General features: G+C 47.2%; 1 protein-coding gene across 8 annotated transcripts in view; it reads right to left on the bottom strand.

Annotated features, from left to right (window-relative positions):
* Positions 1-11,342: 11,342 nt before the first annotated feature.
* ATCAY (ATCAY kinesin light chain interacting caytaxin) overlaps positions 11,343-19,123 on the bottom strand; it is a 38,784-nt gene continuing 31,003 nt past the window's right edge. For 7 of the 8 annotated variants that reach the window (XM_073323909.2, XM_073323906.2, XM_073323908.1 and 4 more), the window contains one exon: positions 12,682-18,135. In XM_073323909.2, the coding sequence (XP_073180010.1) occupies positions 18,126-18,135 (10 nt within the window). In that variant the 3' untranslated portion in view covers positions 12,682-18,125. Of the gene's footprint in view, positions 11,795-12,681; positions 18,136-19,123 lie in introns of those variants that run through there. The other variant, XR_012156159.2, reaches the window with a different exon arrangement.

The following is a 19,123-nucleotide window of genomic DNA, read 5'->3' as shown; positions in this document are numbered from 1 at the left end:
TGCAGCTTCAGGGGCAGAAAACTCTGCCCTTGGTGCTGAAGCTCCTGATCTCTCCCCCTGTGCAGCAGCTTCTGCAGCCATTGCTTTTGGCAGCCCCGAAGCAGGGAGCGGGCAGCCTGCAGGACCCCCAGCAGCGGAAAACTTTCCTCTGCCGCATGAGCGATGCTCAGGTGGGAGTGCTAAGAGGGGAAACACCCCTTCATACCTACCTGTGCCTGGGATCGATTTCTCTTCTTCCCCCCCTCCCCCACACCATGCTGCCCCTAGATCGTCACCATTTATACCCAGGGCCTGTATTAACCTGCTCTGCCTTTGCTTCCTCTGTTGCAAGGAGGCAGCCAGGGTGCTGCCAAAGCCCCACCTCCCAGAGCCGTTTGAAAAAGGGGGTGGGGGAGTTGCTTACTCCACACTCCTCTACCCTGGGCCTGCGGGTGGGTCCTGAGAGCAGCGGGGCCTGTCGAGGTGTTAGATGAGTATGAGATGGGGGCCGGGCCCTAGGCCAGGGGAGAGTTTGATGAGGCTGTTACCAAGCAGCTCCGAGGTCTGTCTTGTGACGAGCTGCTTAAATCCCCTAAGAGCTGGCCGTGGAGCAAGCTGGGGGCGTGCAGTGTGTAACAGAGGCCAGCTGCCACTAGAGGGCACTGGTCTCCCTTTCTTAAAGACAAGGCCCCAGGCTTTGCCTCCAGGCTGCTGCCCTGGTTTTCGGTCTTACCCTGGTACCTGCCTGCCCTGGTGCTGGGGTGAGACCTGTGGCTGCGTGGCTTGGCCTCACCTCCTGCAAGTGGGGAGGGCTGCGTCCTGGGCCCCTTCCCTAAGGGCTGCAGTAGCATAGGCCAGAGCGGGGGTGGGGGACGAGGAGGGTAATATCCTGCCTTGAAGTACATGGGAGGCAAGCGTGACTCATTCCAGTTGTCTCCTGCCCAGGGATGGAAAAACCTCTATCTTCCCTATCACAGCACCTCTTCCTGCTTCCCCTCGCTAACTGGCCAGGCCCCCCCCCAGCTGAGTAACCCCGGCTGGGCGTCTGAATCTGACCAGTGTGTTCCCTCCCTGGTTGGGATGTGCAGATGGGCTGTTGCTGGTGCCCAGTGCCCCAGACTTAAACAAGCCACTCCTTTTGTTTGCCCCCTGCCGGGGTGTGGGTTGCAGGGGCTGATTTGCATTGCCTGTGCCTGAAGAATTTGGCCCCAGATCCGCAAAGGAGTTTGGTTTCGGGGACCTTGTTCGATCCAATTTTGGTAGAGATGGGCCTGATTCTGCTGTCTCGGACAGTGGTGTCAATCAGGAGTAACTCCATGGAAGGGACACAAGTTGCAAACCAGCATAAGCAGCTGGGGAATCGGGTTGGGTGAGTCTAATCCCAAATTAATCTGTGACTGTTCGAATTTTCTAGCTGGATGTTCTAACTTGATGCTTCATTCCGCAGGCCCCCATGCTGTTCAGTGGGGCCAAGATTTAGCTCATCACGAGGCTCAAAGGCTGTTTTATTCAGGGCTGAGTTTTCATTCTCCATATCTTCCCTTTCCTCCTGCAGGCCAGCAGCTCGCTCTGGGCTGGAATCTAATAGCAGGTGTTTCGTTGCTACGGGGCAGCCTCGGCAAGGGTCCTTTTGGCATAAGGCAGCTGAGAGGTTCAGCAAGTTCCAGTCTCTTGCCACTTTCCGAACTACCTGCCGGCCTGCCAGGTGCTGCCCTTTGGAAATAGCCAGAGAAAGATCAGCTGACAGACTTTTGACTTTGGCCCTTTCAGAATTCAGCCACTAGGTAGCAGCGGAGAAATCGGCAAGGATTGCAGCATTTCCCATAATTATCCACTGCAATTTTCCTTGTGTTATGATATTAATTTTTTTTGACTGGGAGATGCAATGCCCAGACCGGCTAGAACTAAACTGGTTGGAGGTACTTATAACTACCAAGGCATCTGCACCAACACCCTGATCTATCTATGATCCTTACACAGCCCTGCTACCCTATTATCTGTATTTATCCCCATCTCCCTGCTGTGGGGTAGGGCTGTGCCCCAGTTTCCCTCTCTACAGAGACACTAAGACTTTGTTGTGAAGCCCAAGACTATAACAGGGTTCAAAATGAACTAGATACGTTCATGGAGGATAGGTCCATCAATGGCTATTAGCCAGGATGGGCAGGGATGGTGGCCCTAGCCTTTGTTTCCAGGAGCTGGGAATGGGCAACAGGAAATGGATCACTTGATGATTCCCTGTTCTGTTCATTCCCTCTGGGGCACCTGGCATTGAAATGTTTGCCCTTTGATGGATGCTAGTTTCATCTCTCCAGAGTTTAAAAGAAAACACAAAGCCCTGGTTCCATGGAGAAGGAAAACACAGAAACTTCCCTATTAGTTCTTGGTTTTAAAACCACAGGGCGGGATTTGCTCTCAGAGCCACAGGGTTCAAGTCCCTCGGGGTGCTGCACTGCTGCTGGGCTCTGCCCTGGTAGGTCCAAGTGCCTGAACGGGAACTTATTTTTCTTTTACAAAACCTAAATTTGGGATTTAAATGGGACCCAACCACTTAATTCTAATGACTCCCCCAATTAAAGCATTTGTGAAGATTGCAGAAGTTTGCAGCTGCCCCTCCAAAATGATTAGTTACATCGCAGTAGCACTGGGAGGGCCTAGCTGAGATTGGCGCTGTATAGACCCCCTTCCCCCCCCCCCAAATGAGATTCCAATCGAAATACCCACAGGGTGGGAGTGGAAACAGGAACAGCGGGGGCAAGTGACCGGCCTATGGTCACAGACCAGCTTGGTGGCAGAGCCAGGAAGAGAATCCAGGGATGCTAATTCTTGGTACAGTGCCCGGTACACTACTAGGCCACGCTGCCTAAAGATTTCAGGAGTGACATCTGCTGCATGTGCAAGGAGCTGTCCCATGCCAGCTCTGTTGTGGGATCCCGAGGCAGCTGGGTCAAGAGGGCTGAGTCATTCTGGCCCACGGTGGGTTGGGGAAGGTGCAATGTCTCCCAGGTCCTGACAATCCTAGCTGGGGAAGCTGTCCCTTCTTCAGGAGGAAGGAGCATCTGACTCCTCTCCTCTCCATCTGCATAAATCAGCTCTTTGGCCAGGCTGGGCAGACTGAGCCATTCCCTGTCTTTGCCTTGCCTGGAAATCTCATGGGACGTTGCCCTTTCCTCAAGTCACGCCCAACGCATGCCACAAACCCACTCCCACACCAGCTGAACAAATCAAATGGCTGCCTTGTCTGCCTGCACCCCCTGACTGCCCCTGGAGCCTGCCTTCACTTTCTAGCCACACGCTGCTCTGCACTATAGCTGGGGTAGGGGTCAAAGGCTCAACCCGAACATCAGCCAGCAGGCAGTGAGTACCTGGCTTTGATCTCCCCCTGGAGAGAGGGCAGGGCTGTGTCTACACGTAGCCTGGCAGAGCGGCACTACCCACACCGACGGGAGGGGTTCTCCCATCACTGGAGTTAATCCACCTCCTCAGGCTGTGGTAGCGAGCTGGCTGGGAGAATTCTTCCAGTCACCTAGCACTGTCTACACCAGGTCAGCTTAACTATGCCACTCAGGGGTATGGAGCTCGGTTGACTATGCTCTTTGGTGTAGACTCAGCCTAGGACCAGGGCTGGTCTGGAGGGACAACTCTGGGGGCTCCTGCCGGGTAGGCAGAGAGGAGACAGCAGTCCCCAGGCGTTCGCTAGAGAGCTGAGTTGCAGCCATTTTCTGTGCCTCTCCCATTCTCTCCTGGCACTCTTGGGCTCAGGAATAAGAGGTGGGGAAAGACTTTTCAAACTGGCCCGGGTGGCCCATTGCGCCAGTGTTCGTGGCCCCTGCAGCAAGAGGTAAGAGAGAGAGGCAGGGCACTGGTGCAAAGTAAGCAGATGGTTAGTTCCTCCATCCTGCGGTCACCAGTCCCCCTCGGCCTGTCTTCTGTGGCAGATCCAGATGGGTGACGTGGGTGCACCCCAGGCTGGGCCAAAGGCGCGGCCTCCATTGGTATCGCCCAGCCGCAAGCTCTCCAGCAGGCCAAGGCTGGTTTGCCTCCGTTTCCTTCTTCCTCTCTGCAAATCCAACTGATCTCCAGGAGGTCGCATAGACCAGCCATCTGTCCCACTGGGCATTTCCTGCCCTCGCGGGGCCAAATGCCTCTAGGCTGTGTCGCTGCCGAGGTAGGGCTGGATTTGCAGAGCGCGCTGTGCTGGCCTCGCGGGGCATAAACGAGAAAACTCCCCCCGATTACACCGGTGGAGTGTTTGGACGTCCTGCCCTCTTCTTCGTGCCAAAGCCCCCTGGTGTCCTCCAGACGCGCCGTGGAGCCTGCCGGAGCTGGCTTCCGCCGTTGCTAATTGCCAGCGGTTCAGGCGCCGGACGCTCTGCAGGGGCTTTCAGAGACTTCCTCCACAAAGGGTCAAACTGCCATTGACCTGCCTGGGAGCCGGAGCCGGCCTTTTACTTCCGCTCCGTAAAATCCGAGGTGTGCGTGTGTGTCCCCACCCTGCTGGCCCCGGACCCCATCCCATAAACGGTACTCGCCCCATCCTCCGCCGCGTTTCCTTGGAGATGCCCATGAAACGAGGGATGTACTCTTCCCTGGTGGCTTTGGAATGGGGCTGGACCAGTGGCATAGGGTCTTCCACAGGTTCCATCGGGCAGCTGCTCGGTACCCGCTGCTGCTCTGTCCCTCCTGTTAGGGGATGGAGGGGGCAGGCAACTGCGTGGCCATTGGTAAAAAGGCTAGTGTCTGAAAGGGATTTAAATGAGTGTGTGAGAGACAGACAGTGGAGGAGGTAACTAGTGGGAAAGGAGAACCTCTGGACTATTTATTACTAGACTCTTGCTGACTGGGCTTTCAGGATTGGGTGTCAGGACTCCTGGGCCCATTTCCACTCTGCCACAGGTGCATGAGCCAAAGCCCACTAAAGTCTGTTGACATCAGTGGGTTTTGCATCAAACCTAGGTTGCCCTTGGGCAAGTCACTTTTCCACCCCGGGCCTCGTTCTCCACGGCCCTGCTCCTGGTGTAGTTATTTCCACTAGCACAAAGCAAATGCTCCCTCTGCTGATGCTGGCCGTAGCATTTCACCGCTCCCCGCCCGCTCTGCACTGCTGTACATAAAGATGCTAGGTGCCCAGCAAGGAGAACCAGGCCAGCTGGTTCCCAGTCTGTGAAATGGGACCGCCATGCCCAGGGCTGTTGTGAGGTCTGTGAGTTAACAGAGCTAAGGATTGTTAACTCCCTGGTCGTCAGGATAGTGTGACAACTCTTGATCTTCATGAGCAAAGGGATCTTGTTACAGGGGATCCTGTCTGTAGGGAATCTCCTTCCTAATCATCATCATCTGAGGCTGACTTGAACCAACCCCCTGGTCTGAATAGACCCAAGCTTTCGGGGATGGAGGTAGGTCAGAATTTGGATCTAGGTCTGAATTTTCCACCTGGCCTCCATCTCTTTGCTGTGCCCCTAACTAAACTCCTGGGTCCAAATGCTCTCCAAGCCTTTGTGGGTCCAGGTACATTCTTCATAATAACTAGAACATATGGGGCTGGGCAGGGAGCCAGGCGATTCACACACCTAAGGGGGTGGCAAGGGAGGGTTGTCACCTCTCAGGCACATCTTACTTGTGCTCTGTCCTATTCTAGTTAGATTCTTACACTGGGGCCATCACCCGGGTATCCGAGACCCCCGGATCCTGGGAACATATTGTGATGGGAGGGGCTGGGAAAGGAGCATGGCAGGGAAGCACGTAGCTCTTTCACTGGCTAGGTCGGGCAGAGCTGAGCTGGATAAGATCGGCCACCTCTGACGCTGTGCCAGCCTCTGAAAGCTTTAACCAAAGTTGGGTAGAAAGAAGAATGCAACTCCCTGCTGCTATTAATAGCAGGTTCCTTCCCCTCCCCCCCCCGCCTGCCCTCCCTCGCCCTCGCCCCACAGCATGACCTGCTTCAGCAAGGGGATGAAAAGCACCTCCATCAGCAGAGTGCTGGGGCTTCAGAGTCTGAATCTCCGCAGGCCTGAGTGCCCCAACCCCCAAAGTTGCTGGGGGGCGGAGGGGAGGAAATAACCCCCTAAGACCATCCTCAGGCCAAGGGGTCTGATGCTGATGCTCTAGCTGCTTTGACCTGAACCCTGGGGATGTCCGAGGGAGAACGGCCCAGGCAGGGTCTGGGGTGAGCTCGTGTGTTATAGTCCTGGATCTCGTGTGTGTTTGTTTTGCCCCTCGTGATTTGATTGAACCCATGTTGCGGTGCCTATAGGACCCGCTTCCATCTGACCGCGCGTGACCGAGGTACAGCTGGGAGCCCTGACTCAGCGACGGCCTTGTAAGTGTCGATCGTGGGATTGAGTGAGATCGATGCTGTCACGTCTCCTATGAAGAATTAGCTCGGATAGGAGGGAGGGTTTGTGTTTAAATGAGTGTGGACGGCCTGAAAGCAGCGAGTTCACGCTCTAGGGCAGCTGTGCAGTAAAGCCATTAATTACCCCCGTATAAAGGGACAAGCCGGGTGCGGTAACCTCTTTTACTGGACAACGTCTGTTGGTGAGAGAGCCACCACAGAGCTTCTCTTCAGGGCTGGGAAAAGGACTCCGAAGTTGTGTCTACACTGTGAGTAAAAACCGGACTTGGCTCGTATTTGCAGTGTAGATATTTGGGCTTGGGCTGAAGGACCTGCAAGGTGGGAGGGTCCCAGAGCTCGGGCTCCGGTCCCAGAGCTCGGGCTCCAGCCCCAGCCTGGAAGCCTACAGAGCGATGAAACAGCCCCACAGTGCGAGCCCCAGTCAGCTGGCACGGGTCAGTCGTAGGTTAAATTCATTCATCAGGGTAAATTTGTAGACCCTATTATTACAAGGGGCTCTATGCTTGGTGTGAGGAGGGAGATGTTACCAGATCCCGTTCTGCTGGAGGTCTTTGGAGAACCACATTTTAACCACTATTTGGGGCATTTTGGGTGACATCTTGTTAAGGATTTAATGATCTCTTTTAGATTTCTAATAATTTTGTATGGCTAGAAGCTGGGACTGGACACCAGGGGATGGATCACTCAATGATTTCTTGTTCTGTTCATTCCCTTTGAAGCATCTGGCACTGCCCACTGGAAGACAGGATACTGGGTTAAACGGACCATTGGTCTGACCCAGTTTGTCTGTCCTTATGATATAATGCTTCGTGGCTTGGCCTCCAGGTCCGGCCAGGTCACTATAGTTTCCCCTTCCAGCAGAGGGCATGCATGCATCAAAGTCTCTCGGGACCTACTGCAGGCCAGTAACCAATGTGGGAGGGTGTACCACCCCACAGAGAGAGAACTTTTAGACACCTGAGCCCCAAAGATTCCAGCACTCAAGAGTCCCTGGCCCCTCCCTTCGTTTGTTTATATAGAAACCAGTTATTTAGCAACAACTTATTCCCACTCTTTTCACTTTCCTGCCTTTTGCCCAGAATAGGGGAACAAGAAACTGTCACAACATGGAGGTCTCCTTGTTCTTATCCAGACCAAGATGGCCACCTAATAAACCATGTCCTAAAATCCAACTGGGCGTGTGCCTTCCTCAAGAATTTGGCAGGGTTGTAATTAACTCTGCAGCTTGGAGAAGAGGGAAGAGAAGGATTCTTGCTGGGCTTTTACACGGCACTAATTATTGTAGCATCTGGTTGCGTAGTATTTTGTGTACTGCGTCTTCTAGAGAATCACCGGGCAATACAAACACACTCAGAATCTGAGCCACTGTGAACAGGAGGTCTGCCCATCCCAATGATATACGTCTATGGACGGTCGCAAACAACATGCGCAGGTTGAGTGGTTTGCACATGTCACCCATAGGCCTAGATCAGTGTTTCCCAACGTACTCCCATCACTTTAAGCACAGCACAACACTTGCAGTGGGGAGTCAAGGGGGCAGATCCTCCACTTGGGTGAATCGTCATAGTCCCATTTCAGTGGAGTAGAAGCTATGACCTGCTGAGGATCTCCCCCAAAATTGGATCTAGGGTCATGTAGCTTTTCCCACGCTCACTGCACCTGTCCTCTGCCCTGCACCCCTGGGCTGGGAAGCTGTGCCAGAGATAAAAATACCAATGTAGTGCATTAGTTTGGTGTAATCTGGTGTTTGCATAGTCGTATTTCAAACATAACACATGAAAAGTTTTAATTAAAACGTCACTAATGACATTTCTCAATGTATCATTATTTGCTGGATCATCTGAAACTTCCTTTTTCTTCCCTGTGTGTAAATTGTCTATTTACTGACACTTTATTCCTACAAATATCTCCCACCAACTCTCCTCACACAGATAAGGAATATGTTACCTCTCCTTATGTTACTTGCGTATTAAGAATGTTTACAAATAGTTAAGGGGGTTCAAATATTTTGATAGTTAAAGTTTTGGAACTGGTTTGAATTGTATGTGAAAGCAGATCATTTTATATAGAACGTGGTGCTTTTTCCAAGGAACTAAAAAGGAAAATAACCCAACGATGAATTTTGTAACAACAACGTGTTAGCTTGTTCTCCTCCTTTGGATCCCTTCTCAAAACTCTCTTCTGTAGTCAGTGTTCTTTCACGAATCTCCACTCTCATGCTTCCCAGGGCCCCTGACTGCTCTTGCCTATAGTAGGACTAAAAGTCAAATACACAAAATGTCGCAAATACCCCAAGAAGCTAACGAGCACAGCCCAAAGTTCCAGTATGTGACGCACCAAAAATAAACATAAAACACTCCGTTGAAGGCTTTCCCTCTCTCCATTTGCATTGTCACTTCATTAATCTCCCCTAGTGTTGAAATTTTCTTTACTCATGGTATTAACGGTGTATAATTGTAAGCTCTTTGGGGCAGGGAATCTTGTCTTGTGCATGGGGTGTTAGGCTGAAAACATCTATCATGACATATATCTGATAATAATGTACATCATCAAACATGTTGCTTCATTCCTGGGCTACCTTAATTTTAAAATAAACAATATTGACATAAAACAGGTGGGGTGAAGGTGAATTTTCAGTGGTGGTGGTTGGGGTGGAACTTAGCTCTTTTCTTGTGGGAATTTGGGTAGAAAGGGTTTCAAAACTCCTCGAAGATTATGGGAAATGTTGAAGTGTCACTTTAAGGCTTGAGAATGAAATGATTTCTATAGTAGTTGGTATATGTTTTGGGGGGCAAAGCTTTGTTTTTATCATGCTTTATGAATTTTCGGATGGTCTGGCGTGATATTTTTCATGCTTAAAGTTATAGATGTCTGTGGACTTGCTTCCCTTTTAATGAAACTAAACTGAGCAAGATTTGCCACACAGTGTAGTTTTGGGTTAAAATGGCAGATTTGGATTTGAGCTATAATAGGACGTGCCATTCTTCTACGTCTCATTAATGCCTCCACCAGAGATGCCTGTTTTAAATGTCCAACTCCATGCTCTCTCTAAACAGGCAGAAGGCAAAACCACAATAAGTGACTTTTGATTGAGAAGGAAAGGAGGGACTCAAACCTTTCATCTACCCCATGTGGGCCGGTTCATAGACCTTAGCGACAGACACAATCTTTTAGGTAGGATTGGCAGAACTTGATTTTTATTTTGTTGTAATTTTGATGGATAATATGTTTATTTTTAAGCATTTTTCCCTCCAATTTTTATCAATTTAAATGTTCACGGTTACATGAAATTGGGAATAAGGGGGAGTCAACATCACATGTCCAAATATACTAAGTAAATGTCCTTAGCATTTTTCTTATCTTGCCTGTCTCTACATTTCAATCCTCATCAATGGAAATATTTTTCACCGGTTTGTGTGTATACGGTGAAATGGACGTTTTCCAACATTTACCCATAAAAATCTAATCTGTCTAAGATTACTTTTAAGTCATCTAGTCTATCCCAGAGCCTGGCAGGATTGTTTCCTACAGTGCTTTGGCAAGTGCTGATTATGGCAGAGCTTAGTAGTATAAGGGGCTTACCATCAATCAAACGTTGGCCCCGTCCCTGACCTGTCAGGTCCCACGCACCTGTCACCCTAAGACCCGCCCCCCATGGGGTATTACTTCTAGGGTCAAGATGGACACATGACCGGAAGGAGCTTACTGACTTGGACTTAATTTCCTTTTGTGGCCTTCTCATTAAGATTTAGTCTTTTACTGTCCCTGAGGCCACGTCTACGTTAGGGGCACTACGCCAGCGCGGAAGTTATGCTGCCATAGCATAGACGCTTCACACAGCACTGGACGGGGTTGTTCTGTTGATGCAGGACATCCATCTTCCCAAATGATGGTAGCCCAAATCCTTCCATCAACCTCCAACCATGTCTACACCGCGGTGAAGCGCTGCGACGACCTCCTGCTGGTCATCTTGGGAATTAGCTCTTCCAGCCTGGAGCGCCCTCTTCAGGCCAGCGTCTTGCTGTCCCCGTGTCCCTTCTGGACCCCGGTGTCCTTTTTCCCTTGGGGTTCCCCAGCAGAACCCCCTCACTCTGAGTCTCCCCTCCCAGGGGAACCCCCAACCCTCTAAACCCACCTTGCCTCAGTGGCTACTGCCAGTCATCATCTAGCCCCCGCTCGCTGGGGCAGGCTGCAGTCTGTAAGGGCCACTCATCCCTGGCAAGGGGTTAGGATCTGCTGCCTTTGCCTATCCCCGGGCTGCCCCTCTGCAGCCCCAGTAGCTTTTGGGCCTTTAACAAGGCCTGCAGCCTGGGGATTTACCAGGCTGGAGCGCCCCAGCTCCCTTTGCCCTTCTCCAGCACTTCTCCACTTCAGGTACCTTGCTCCCAGGCAGCAGCCCTTCCCACTCCAGGGCTGGAGTGAGACTCCTTCAGTTTCTGGACCCCAGCCCTCTTATCAGGGCCAGCTGGGCCCTGACTGGGACGTGGCCCCCACTGTGGCTGCTTCCCCCCATCAGCCTAGCTGTTCCCAGCCACAGCCCTCTCCAGGGCTGCTTTTAACCCCGTCAGAGCCGGCGTGGGGTGACCACCCCGCTACACGTGGGTTTGCTTAGATTAACTTTGGCACTCAAGGGTATGAATTTTTCACACCCCGGAGTGCCATAGCTATGTCGACCTATGTCTTTTTATGTAGGAAGGGAGTGATGGCCTGCAAATGTGCACCTAAGGAAAATATTAGCAAAGTCATCTGTTTCACAATCCCAGTATCGTGTTTCCCAGTATTTCCCAGGTTAAGTGAAATGAGCAACCTAATTCCCCCCTAAATCCCAGTACAATTCAATATCCCCACAGGGTTTCTGAGCTTTCCAGTGAATCTCCTCTTCTGTGCGCCAGTTTTCAGACTACGTTTTTTGTCCCAGAGATGGTCATCTTTTTAGTTCTGGTGCAGAGAATACTGGCAGTGCTTAATAAATACTAAACAAGAATATAAACTCGCTAAAGCAGTCTGCTGCATAGAAGAAATCAGTGTCGTTTATGGAAAAATACAGCAAAGATTGCGCAAACCGTGTGTGTTTTTCCGAGAAAGGACATTTTGCCTTCTGATTGCAACACTTTGTTTCTTCAGTAGAGTAGCAGTTAATCCTGTTTCAGCTGCACTGTGTAGTCATAATGTAGGGGAGCTTTCGAACTTTATCTGTTGCGCTGGTCACATTCCTTGCTGTCAGGATGTGTGATTAGCATACTTACCCAGGATTCCTGGCCTCCTTTTTTGTCACTACTGACCCAAATTCTTCTGCTGGCAAAACAGTGAGGTTAGTAACAATCTGGTGAAGGGCCACTTGAAATGTTTTAGAAGTGATTCAGATCCTAGTAACATGTGACCCTGCCCCTGAGGCAGTGGTTTTGTCTCAGACAGCATGTTACACAACATTACTTCAATCAGCATACCGTGGTTACGTCTCTGGAAATAGACAAAACAAGAAGTTTGTACACTATTACTTCCAACTCCAACTTGCCTTCAGCTTTAAAACACCACTCTCTAAGCGCAGTATTTCATCTGCTCGTACCAGCTCTCTGGAGAGAAATAGAATTTAAAATCAGAGATGGGATCAGACAAATTATCAGAAGAATGTTAGTTGTTATATAGAGCGGTTACAGTGATAGACGCTCTGTAAATCAATATTAAAAAAAAAATGGATCCCATTCTGCTCAAATTCTGCTCTCCATTTCTGCTCCCGTGTAACCCAAATGTAGCCATAGTAGCTTGTACCCACATTAAATGCTATGGATTTCATGGTAAGTTTTTCACAACATACATCCAACAATGTTTGGTTTACGACGATATTAATTTCCATTTTATGTTCATGCAAATATCTAATTTAAAAATATTTTTGGCATTCAAATTAGGATCCTGACATCTTAGATATATATGCTGGTTTATAACAGACTCTCTTGTGACTGAATGGTGAAGCATTTATGTCAATTAGGCTGCAAATGAAATATACAAAGAACAGGTCTTCTCAAATTTTAGTTTTCGTGGCAGAGTATGGTTCTTCACAGAGTAGGTGACGCGAAGCTAATGGGACAGTGTTTCCATGAGCCGCTTCTGAAGCAAAGTGTTATTGATATAGTAAAGGAAAGTTACTATATTTTTAGTGAGAGCATTTTGAGAGATTCACCTTGCAGCCTCAGCATTAGAAATCTGGCACCTTGTGACTTGTTTTATAGGAGAAAATGGTCCTTAATCCAAAGAAACTGAGATTCTTCTCCGGGTTTTACATTTAAGGCCACATTGTCATCAAAACATGTAACAGTGAAATTAGATGCACTCAAAATGTAGGAGAGGCATTTTCCTTTAAGGGTCATTCTGATTTTAATTAAATATCCACAGATTTGTATGGCAGAATACAAAGCAAAAAATAATAATAATACATAGTTAACAATCGTCTAGGTCTTCTAGCATAAACCACCTAAATTCAAACACTTTAGAAAAATGACAGTTCACACATTTTTACACATAGGTATGGGCGGGAGGGCGCACTGCAAAGGAAGAAAACTGAGATTGATTATAACCCCCTCTTATGGTGGCTTCAAAATTCACTTTCACAGTAGCATGCTATATTTTTGATTGCCAGTTAGTATGGAAATACAAAAGAAAACGTGTGTCTGCATTTTTAAAGCAATCTTGCCTGTTTATTTCTCCTGCTGTCAAGCCCATATCAGTTTAAAGCAACCATTCTTGTATTAACTCTGTTCTTTTTCCCTAGCCGGGACGGTGAAATAGATGAGTGTTGCTTTTAAGAATGTTGAACACTTAGGAATATTGTTTTTCTCTACCAACATGTAGACACATTTGTAAGCAAAGAGTCTTTGGAAAAAGTAGATGGAAAAATTGCCATGAGGTATGCTCTAAACGGATGCTCAGATTTACACAGGACTGTAGAGAAGAAATTGAATTCGTTTTCTAACCTGATTAGATCCCAGATTCTGTCCATTTTGGGTCCTGTGTCTTGTGGACCAAAACAAAAACTATTGGATAGTCCTGAATTTAGAGACATTCAAACAATGCCAGGACACAGTAGGTTGATTGCATAACCCTGTTGATGACTGCTGGTTAACCCTGGAAAAAATATCTGCAGTTCAGAAGGACTGATCATGTCTACCTCATTCTACTGATTTCGTTGGGCTGTCAGTAAAATACAGCAGAACAACAAGTAGATTGGAGAGAAATCACTGAAGCTGTTAAACGAACAAACAAAAAAGTTTCCTTCACTATGGCCCATATCCAAAGTTTACTGAAGTCAAAGGAAAGAGCCCCATTGACTTTAATAGACTTTGGAGCAGGCTCTTAGGGAGTATGCATGAATACATTAAAAATTGAATTAGGATGTTTTAGACTCTGCCCTTTAACTATCTCGATATAAAGACCAGAATCTGATTATTTTAGTTTATGGTTTTCCATGACATGGATGGTAGAATTCAACCACTAGTAGCTGTGAGCGCAATACCTTCTTGTTGTTCTTGGAGCTGGTGCCACAGATGTAAGATACCCTTTCCCTCCGTCAAAAATGGTGCTCTGGATGGACTCAATATTGGAACTAATGCACACAAGTCCAGGAGTTGCCTCACCCAGGAAAATGTGTTTGATAACACCTGTTACTTGGTATCATACAGAGCATTCGTAAGTCAAAACAGCTACTCTTCAGAGGTTCTTTACAAGGCAGGAATAAGACCAGGTCTACACTAGACGTGTTTCTGGTATAGTAATCATGCAATTTTTACATTTTTAGACCCGCAAAAGCCCTAAAGTAGATGCAGTTAAACCGCCAGTTGCTGCTTCTGCTGGTCTAGCTGATTTTGTTTGGGGACCTGATTGAAAAACTGCAGGAACACGAGAGTTTTTTGCTAGTGTAACTATACCCGTGTAGCTATCCCATTAAACCCTTTCTAGTATAGGCAAGGCACTAAAGTCCTCACTGTCAGGTCTCTTTCAGTCAATGGCAAGGAAATCTCTTGCCCTACCTCCAGCACTCTTTTCAGTTGGTATTCTATATAGCAGCATCACATCCAGGTGTAACCGTTTTGAATGGCAGATCCATTTTGCCTCGGAAAGTAATATTGTTATCAACATCGATAGATTTCTCCAGCAGAGAGTAATAGTGAAGATGCACGGAAATAAATACACCAAAGGCTTCTAAGGACATCGTTAACATCAAGAGTGGAGCTTGAGTAATGCCACCAGACTTCTGACATGGCATTACGTGATGCCACGTGACAATTTGTAACTTACAGCAGATACCTGCACATCTTAGTTCTGCTGTGAGGCCCAGGTATGTTAAATGCCTTCAACTACCGAAGAAGTAGAGCTGTCCAGTATGACGGCACTTCGTGAAGTGTTATTACTAAAGCATGTTTTGTTGTAGTTTTTAAACAACTGGTTGAGGACTCCAGGCCTATGCGGTTATACCAGATCCCTGCGCTCTCTGAAACTTTGTCTGCCATTCCGATTCTCTCTTTTGGCGGGCCAAATCCAACCCTCCTTGAAATTCACTGAGTCTTTCTATTGTCTTCATTGAGAGTCGAATCCAGCCCATTATGCTCTTTTTAAAACAAATGCAGCCATTTTGTGTGGAGTATTTTTACAGTCTAGGGATCTTATATTATATTGATGTATGAAAACATTTTAAAATCGCACAAGGCAGTCAATACCAGTCTTAGATATGTGGCTGCATATCTTGGTAAAGGGATACTGCCAACTTGAATGGCACGTTTCCATCTCAGACTTTTGTAGCTACTAGGGTTACAAATAATACCTAAAATCGGGACAGCTGAAAGAAGTGATTGACACTTTTTTGTCTCTTTTTTTAAATTTACTTTGTGCATTTGACAGCACTGTGTGTATCGTCTGTTTCACTTTTTCTCCTGTACAGTCGGTTTCTTTCATATTGAAAAGATCCTTATATAGACATCAGCTGGGAAGCAGGAAAATCTCTCGACACATTTTAAAACAAGATCTAGGATATCCTGTTTAAAGATCACTCTACCAGAAAGTGTATTTTTTAAAAAAAATTAGCTCGTTTTACGAAAGTCAAGTTGACGTTCTCCATTTCAACGAATTACCTTCCCTCTCTGTGCAAATGAAATAGATGATGTACATTTTAATATCCTGAAACCTCAACCCCAGTCTGGAGGACCTACCTCATAAGGTGCTAATACTTCAATCTCCAGGTCCATCCTTTCTGTGGTTTCTCTGCTAACGCTGCAAATGATGGTGTTTCAAAAAGGTCACCTATTGTGGTTACTATTCACGATCAACGTTTTAGTTCTCAAGGTCCCAAGATGGAAGATAAATCTGTGGGTGTTTTTCCCCCCCAGCAGAAGGTGTGCCAGAACAGTGTTAGTCCACTGACTGGGATGTTGTGAACATTTCTGCTGAAGTGTTGGAGTTACTACAGATGTGGTGGAGGTTTCTGGGGTTGGATTTCAAACATCTCTTTAATTTTCTACCCAACTGCCCATGGTATGACTTTACAACTCCCTTCCATCCTTCAATATCATACAGTTTATTGCATTCTTGACTTCCACTGAAATGCAGGAAAGTGTTCTCAGAATGAAAATAAAAGTCTAGGCCCTTGAATTTCTGATGGGAATGGGGAATTCACATGTTCTGTACTACAGCAAGATCTGTAATGATTTATTCTGAGTCTGTTCCAAAGTTCTTTGATGTCAGGGGGAGTTTTTTTATGCACCCCAATGGGTTTTGGATCAGTCTGTTTGTGAGAGTGCACATTGCTTTGTGGACCAGCTTAACCCTCCCATATTCTGATGACTGCTTCTTGCCTTGAAACCAAGTGACTGCCGAGTTTTTGGAATTCTTAGTGCAAAATGTTCTTTTTTTTTGTCTTATTTAGTGTAAAACTCAAATTCCAAAAACCCTGAAGTGCTGCTTTCTTTTGCTTGTAGCACAGAAATCTGACCTCCACGCCAGCAATTGGCTAAGAGTGAAATTTCCAGGAAGCCAGGTGGCTTCATGAATGCTCGGCAAATGAATTGTTACTTCTTTTTAACATGCCTGCAAGAGAAAGCATCAAGATCTTCTTCTTCTGTGGTTCATGATATCAGTGCAGTTCTCCTCTCCTTCCATGCATACGTCTGCTCAGTAAATAAATCCATGACTGAAGAGTCATGCATCCCACTGAAAACCTTCTGCCCACAATATAGGAGAAACATGCAGAACATGAGAAGATAAGAACATTGGCAAGTATATGGTTAGCTAGCATACTCTCTGCTCCTCTGCCATTGTTAATGATAGGAAAGTATAAAAAGCAACGCTCTGCATTTTACAGAAAGCTGATTCCTCTGTTCAGAAAATCTTGCTTTGCCAGTATTGCCCTCCTGTGGGGTTTTACAGCAGAGTGAAGTGGCATTAATTTCAAATGGTAATGAATAGCTGGACTGTTGGGGCTCTGTACATAAGATCCACCTGGGACACCAGTTATAAAATGTCTCTTGACCACTGAGATTCTCAGATAATTCTTCAGCTTCAGAACTCATCCATAAGGGGTTTTACCTTGTGCACGTGTGACATTGTTTGCATAGGCTGACCCTGGGCTAAGACAGGGGTTTACAAATTAGGTTGCCCGATTTATGCTTGTTCAAATTCTTCTCTCCTCTGCTCAGAAATCTTCATGAGCCCCCAAACCACGTGTTAAAGTCCCGATACCATGTCTGCATTGTTTTTGAGCTGAGCGCCTGCATGTCCATACAATTCCCCGTCTTCGTATTTGCAAGATTTCCCAACCTAGGTTTGTGCTGGTCACGCTGCAATCCGCCCTTTGCTCGGACAAGACTCTCACCACCCAGGAAGAGAATGTAGGAACATTTAGCAGCTTCTTTTTGCAATAGGAGGTATAAAGAGTGGATGACTGTCCAGTGTCATCATCTATGTAAAGAAGAGGTGTGAAAAACTTCCCAGTCCATAAGGTTCCTTCATAAGAATAGGTCTTTCTTTGTGCCATGATGTGAGAAGGTGCGTATAGAAGGATTCTGGCTAAGGTGGCATCCGAGGTAGAGGAGCCTTCTTTCAGAGTATAGTCTTTTATCTGCATGAGCCTTATGAAGAGGGACAGGACAAATTAAACATCATCGCACTCACTCATAGATAAGTTTCACCATGAGTTAGCTAGAGAGCTGGACCAGCAAGGATATCCCGAGGTGCGGGAGCCAGGGATGGGGGAAATGTGTTGGCCAAAGGCTTGGTGGATACGTAACATCTACTGGAAGAAACATACCCCGTATCTGTAAGGGAGGAAAACTTGCTCTTCCCAGTTCCTGCGTTAGCGAACATAGGCCCACGGCCATCGGAATCGCTACCTGGAGGAAACTGACGAACAATTGAAAGCAAAATTGCACAGTGCTGGCCAGCAGCAAGTTAGGGAAGGGGTTTATGCATTAAAAAAAATAGACCTCTTCTTTGAGCTGGTGGCTGTAATGGACTACGGGGTGATGTTTACGTGCTAAGAGGAAATATTGTATACGTTTGCACTGCTTATCTCTCGCCACAAACCATCCTGTCCTAGAAAGTGCTATTATTGGATTATTCTTTCTTTAAATAAAATGTTTCCAGAAGCTTTAAAGGACTTTGCATCTCTGAGACGGGGGAGGCAGGTTCCTTGATCTTACAGGAGTTGGAATGAGAAGATGACAAGATCTTGTACCAGGAAGGGCATTTACAGTGGGTGACTGCCAGGTTGCATCATTCTCCGGTTCCATTCATTCCTCGTTATTTCTATTCATGACATGCTAGGAGGAGAGAGAAAGACAGGGACATTTTTAGAGGGAAAACTGTAATAAATCTTATGCCTTGAAAGCCAAATAGCTAAGCATCCCAAAGAATATGGATACATGTGAGTTTAATCCTCCATAAAATTCTGCAAGCCAAACACGTCAGGCCATCTCATCACGGTATTCCTTTTCCAAAACTCCTATTCACTTCAATGGGCATTTTGCCTGAATAAGGACTGAGGGTCCAAAACTGCAAAGTTTTATTTGCTCAAAGTTGTGCTTATTCATGCATGTAGTCCATTGATGTCAAAGGGTGGCATGGTCACATTTAACGTGGCCCTTAAGAATGCTAGGTATTTCCTATGCTGTGATCTATACGTTCCCTTATGCGCTGTAAATTACAGCTATTCCACTTTTTAAACATTATGCATGTTGTCCAGTAGACTTTTAGGGGTTGATGTTTGTTTCCTTTGACCGGTTGTATTATCCTTGATGTTAATGAGCATTTCTAACTGGTTACAGTAATTTTTGGGGGACAGTCCTTAAACATAATCAATGCAGGCCGCTACTCGGGGCCAAACACTGACTGGCCCAGCCTCGCTCTCTGGTAGCAGGGCAGGAGAGGATAAAAAGTTCCCTGGCTCACCACTCTTCGCATCTCATAATACATACTTTTCTGCAGCGAAAGCTCATTCAAAGCCCAGTGTTTCCACCCAGCAGCTCAAGGACTCGCTAATGCTAGCCCAACCCTTCCTAATGGGCCACACGATTCTCTGCTGTTAAACTCCATCAACGAGATGCATGTGTCTCCAGCAGGTGTTTCTGTGCTTGAGGATGGTGGGAGCATTAAGGAACGCCAGCCAGGGCGCGTCTACACTAGGGGTTAGGTCAGCTTAACTTCATCGTGCAGGGGTGTGGATCTCTCAGACCCCTGGGCGACATAGCTGAGTCAACGTTTGAGCGTAGACCTGGCCCCACTCGGCGAACATCGGCTTAATTTTAAATT

Source organism: Lepidochelys kempii, chromosome 25, assembly GCF_965140285.1.
Source record: "Lepidochelys kempii isolate rLepKem1 chromosome 25, rLepKem1.hap1, whole genome shotgun sequence".
Taxonomy (NCBI): domain Eukaryota; kingdom Metazoa; phylum Chordata; order Testudines; family Cheloniidae; genus Lepidochelys; species Lepidochelys kempii.
The sequence above is the reverse complement of the archived record's forward strand: the minus strand, read 5'-3'. Positions and strand labels throughout refer to the sequence as shown.